Source organism: Terrapene carolina, unplaced genomic scaffold (genome assembly GCF_002925995.2).
Source record: "Terrapene carolina triunguis isolate 2854851 unplaced genomic scaffold, T_m_triunguis-2.0 Scaffold84, whole genome shotgun sequence".
Lineage (NCBI taxonomy): Eukaryota > Metazoa > Chordata > Testudines > Emydidae > Terrapene > Terrapene triunguis.
The window spans coordinates 33,753,362-33,758,703 of record NW_020664435.1 but is presented as its reverse complement, the minus strand read 5'-3'; the positions used below and the strand labels follow the sequence as shown (position 1 = coordinate 33,758,703).

Sequence of the window (5,342 nt, the reverse complement as noted above, 5' to 3'; positions counted from 1 at the left end):
CTGCACCCCCTAAGAGATTATTCTTGCATGACACACAAATAAATGGCATGGGGACGGCATAGGAGCTCTCATTGCTAAATGAGGGGCATATGCATACACAGCCCTGGAACATGCCTCTGATGCTAACCCAGAATTTTCCTTTTTGGCTCCCACCGCCGAAGGCCTGCAGAGCCACCTCTCTGTGGGTTTTAAGTGGCATCAGAAGCAAAGCAAATAAATGGACTCCCCACACTCTCCCTCTACTCATACTTTTAGACACAGGTAGAATTTTTCCCTGTACTGAGTTAAAATATTTTCCAGTTTCACTCAAACTCTGATTTCATGTCCAAAGTGCTTGGCACGGATGTATTATGTACAAGTTCTGCTACACTGCATTGATTGCAAGAACAGATATTTGTCTAGCAAAACTCATTTTTAAAGCATAAGTAAAGAGACCATTAGTCCAGTGATCATATATGTCTGATCTCGAACGCAAAACAACGCAGAGCAGTCATTCTTGTTCCCAGTTTGTCACTTATTAGAACGACAGACAGCTAGAGTTCTGGGTCAAAGCTACATTAGAATATCTTGAACTGAAAAGAAATATTCAGGAAGGTAAACTATACATTTAAATCTAAAAGGTTTGGGGAAAGGGGAAAAAAGGGTATACAAGGGAGTCAAATACAGGATGAGGAGATGTGAAAATGATAGCCAAATACTGGTGGGTACTGAGACTAGTCTCGATCAACGCACATGTAATTGCCATTAACATTAATGGAAGTTGGCTGCATGCACCAAGGAGAGAACACATGTCTTTTTGTATCAAAAAGTGAGGGGGAAGGGTTATAAAACAGATGAAATAATTTATAGAAAGGAAGTTAATGCAAAATACTAAAGTCTTATGGTAGCTTGGATGCGTTTTTTAATACTTAACGTCTCTCTGAATGTTTCACAAAAGAATTGTATTGCAGAATAAAGTCCCTTGTATTACAAAGAAAAAAAAAGAGAGAGCATTAAAACATGTTAGCTCTGAAAGAATCACACTGAGTAATATACCTGAGAAAAATCCCTTTTCTCACTTAGGGCCCAATTCTGCCATTCTTCCATGTACAAATCTCCCTTTTGTTGGAATTTTGCATGTGGCACTTCACAATCAGAACCATAGTCCCTATGAAAAGCTGACCTAAATTATCACGGGCCAGATTCTGATCTCAGCTGCACTGGTATAAATTCATAGTAACTCTACTAAAGCCAATAGAGTTTGCTCTGGATGTACAAAATGTGGCTCTGTGCTCAGTTAAAATCATGCCAGTTACTGAGAATAAAGACTTCCTTGCTTTTTTAGAGGTGGCCTCGGCCGGAGTGAATTGCATTTATAGGATATAGAAACAATCTAATAGCTTTCACTTTCAACAGCATTAATGACCCCCTCCTTCAACAGACTGATCCTGAGAAATGTTAATAATTTCTTATTTCAATTATTTAATTAAAAATCCATTCATTTTATTTCTTTATTTATAGCATCACAGGCAGCAGACCAGTGTTTAAAGCTCCCAGACTGGTGGTGGAAAAGCAACAACTGCAAAAAGGAATTTTCATAGATAAACATGGCAAAATCACAGCAGGTACCAAGAGTGTGGTTCTGTGTGAAGGACAAAGTCACTCCAGAAGCATGTTAGAGAAACAACAGGCACTTACACTAAGCAGGCACCAATCACATACCGAGAGACCCTGTTCACTTGGAAATCAAGCCTCACAAGCATTCTCAGATGGCACCAATATTGGTCACAGGACAGGAGTTTCTTTTTCTTTCTCTAAAAAAGCCCAATTAAAGTTAGAGTCATCAGCATCAGTTTTCAGTGAGAACACTGAAGAAGCATATGATGGTAGTGAATCACCTAACCATAAAACAAAACAAACGCCTGAGGGCTGCCAGTCTTGCACAGTTTTGCGTGAGGATACAAAAGCAAGTGTGGATAGAGGATTAAATATCCCACAAGGTCAAATGGATATCATTGCATCAAGCAATACAGCAGCAAAAACTAAAACAGTCAAAGAAAATGAGAAAAACAGCGATAAAGAGTTAGAAGAAATTGTCAGCGCTCATCCTTCATTCTGCAAAACCAAAATGCAGCTTTCAAATTTGGATTTGACTGGTTCGATGCGAGAAACGGAACAAGAAGGTGAGTTGAATGAGACTGAGAAATTGTTGGAAACTCTCATTTCACCTCCAAGCCAAACTACCAATCTTTGTACCCAGCAGAACCCTTACAAGCACAGTGATATCATGCTAAGTGACCTCTTAACGGAGTTCCCACCACAACACCCAGCTGAGCAGGGATATGCAAGTGAGCTGCATTACAATCCCAATGTGGTCAAGACAGAGACATTCTTTGAGAGTTCCGGAACTGTGAATGGAAGCACAGAAATGCTACCAAGTGAGACATTGGTTAATGAGATGAAGCCCAAAGCATTGCCATTTCTTCATGTACTGAGCAAAGATGGCAGCACTGCCCTTCAGTGGCCCACGGAACTTCTTTTGTTTACAAAAACTGCACCCTGTATTTCTTATGGCTGTAATCCATTATATTTTGACTTTCGACTTTCTCTAAACCATAGAGATCGTAAAGAGCATGAAACAAACACAGAAAGGTGTAGTGAGCCCCCTACAAATATTAATGCAGATGAAAACGAAACCTCAGGTTTAATAGAAGACAAGCAAATGTCAATGGAACAAGATAATCAGTCACTGAAACCAAAGAAGATGAAAGGTTCCAAAACCCATAACAAGACCCAGCAAAAAGCTGATTCAGACACAGAGAAAGAAATGAATGGAAGTGATCAAAAGTACATTTCACATTATTCGAATGAAAACATACCCAAAGTGCCTGCTTTCCTTGATGTCTCACAAAAGGATTATACAAGAGAACGAAGTCTCCATGCCAGAACACCTAGGAGATCTTTAAAGCACCATTTGCATAGCTGTGAAAGAAGAACACATAGTGATGGAAATGAAGGCATTTCCTTTTTGCCTTGTGTGTCTAGGACTAAAAGGCATAAAACTGCAAAATGTGATTTAAGTTATTCTGAAGAAATACATGAAAACCAAAACAACTGCAAATCCATTCAAAACTGGCCTGGATGCAGCAGTGATGTAAGTGACAGTGGAAAAGATTCTATTGGAAGTTTCCTTAGTTATAAATCAAGTTCTCAAAGCAGGTATTCAGAAAATGAAGGGTGTGGAGGTTATACAAGATACTGGAGATTCTCATCCTCCCAAAAGTCATCCTCTGACAGACATTCTAGCTATTCTGACACTTCCATTAGCAGTACAACTAGCTATGTAAGTAGCTCCTCTAGTCACAGATCAAGTGATCACAGTAGAAGTCACTTGCTCTTTTGTTGTAAAAGAAAAAACAAGACAGTTGAAAGGCACAAACATAAACACAGAAAGCACAACTGTATTTCCTCTTCTGATGATGCAGATGAGGATTACCTTTTCTACAGTAAAAGTCAAAGAACTAGAAACTGTACACAGAGGGATACAATTAAATATCAAAGACATTCAAGATGTAGAGATTTACACCATAGAGACAGATCAAAGCAAAGCAGAAATACACACCGACATTCTGGCAGAAAATACAGCAGAAATAGAAGATACCACAGCTCCAAAAGTTCTTCCACCAGACATTCAAGAAGCAGTGGAAGATCATCTAGCTGCAGAAGATCAACAGCCAGTAGTTCAGGATCCTTCTCAAAAGAAACAGTATATTATTTGAACAAAAGCAAGGAAGAGATAGAAGGCTGTTACAGCACCGAACCAGGAAAAACAGAATCTACACATTTTGACTCACAGAATGTAAATTGTCAGTCAAAAAAATTTCATGTTGGCTCTTCCGAAAACTCAGCAAAAGACACAGTGAGAGACAGAACGTCATTGACAGCCAGGCTACTTTTAGAAAGAGTCCAATCCAAGAAAAACCAAGAGCAAGCACACAGTTCAGAGGGATTTTCAAACTATTGTGTGATGGAATTGGAGGATAACTCACAAAGTCACTTTGCTAGTAAATTTCCATCATCAGTAGGTGACATAGCAATATTACCTATGCCTGAAAAAGCCCTAGATATAAGTAAAAATGTTTTAAGGAATGAGGAAACCAGTTCATTAGAAAGCAGTGCAAAGAAAGACAATTTTGAAGCTTCACAGACAAATAATGTTACTCTTACAACAGGCACTAATTATGATAATTGTCTTTTTAAAGACATAATTCAAATAGGAATAGGCTATCAGGCTCCCGGCATAAAAAGGAACACAGCAATAAAGGAACAATCAAATCTCTTAATTAGTGAAGTACAACCTTTTATACAAAGCTGTGACCCGGTACCAAATGATTTCCCTGGTGCTTTTCCTTCTAATAGATATTCTGTTGTTAATTCAGCAGAGACCAAAGAAGAAGTACATGATGTAAGCATGAACTTGCATCGAGTGGAAGGAAATGTAAACACTTATTGTGACAGTGCTATGCATAAGTGTGATGAAACAGAAAATGAGCTAGAAATGTACAGGAAATCCATCTCCCCTCCTTTAACTCAACAGCCTATCACATTTTCACCTGATGAAATAGACAAGTACAGGTTACTTCAGCTGCAAGCCCAGCAGCATATGCAGAAACAACTCCTGGCAAAGCACCTTAAAGTTTTGCCTGCCACAGGACCGTCTGCCTTCTCTGCAACACCAGCCATTCATTCTGTTCCCAGTCAGCATCATGCTTCTGTCACCACAATCCACCATACCCTTCTGCAACGCTTTGCGGTCTCCACTTCTGTACATCCCCATAGCAGCCATCTTTCCTTGACCAACATGCACCCACTCTCCGAATCATATTTCACTCCCATATCACTTTCCCCGTTAGCTCCAACCATCATTCCTTCCCACCCTACTCTACTGACAGGACGCCCACTGCATTTGCTCTCCACCACACCCATTCACCCTTCCTATCTGACCCTCCCATCATTGCCACATACTGCATTTATCCCTACTTTATTCACTCCACACCTGAATGCAGCTGCAGCTGCTGCCCTACATCTGAATCCTTTAATTCATCCATTGTTCCAAGGGCAAGATCTTCACCACCATTCTTGCTCTAGCTAGACCCAGCAGTTACCTGGACTGAGAAACATTTTCAAGGTTTCTAGTTATTTAAATTAGCAAAACTATTATTCCTTTGCTCCAAAAATAAATCTGAAGAAAAACTGACACTTCATAATCAGTCACACATCCAAAGGGAAGTGGTAGGAGCACATCAGCAATATTTAAAAGTCAAGGAAAGTGACAGAATATGAATGTTGATTTAGTTTTCACA

General features: G+C 39.6%; 1 protein-coding gene across 1 annotated transcript in view; it reads left to right on the top strand.

The window, feature by feature from the left end:
* ZNF804B (zinc finger protein 804B) overlaps positions 1–5,141 on the top strand; it is a 358,107-nt gene extending 352,966 nt beyond the window's left edge. The window contains exon 4 of the mRNA XM_026649347.2: positions 1,501–5,141. Within this exon, the coding sequence (XP_026505132.1) occupies positions 1,501–5,131 (3,631 nt within the window). The 3' untranslated portion in view covers positions 5,132–5,141. The remainder of the gene's footprint in view (positions 1–1,500) is intronic.
* Positions 5,142–5,342: the final 201 nt, after the last annotated feature.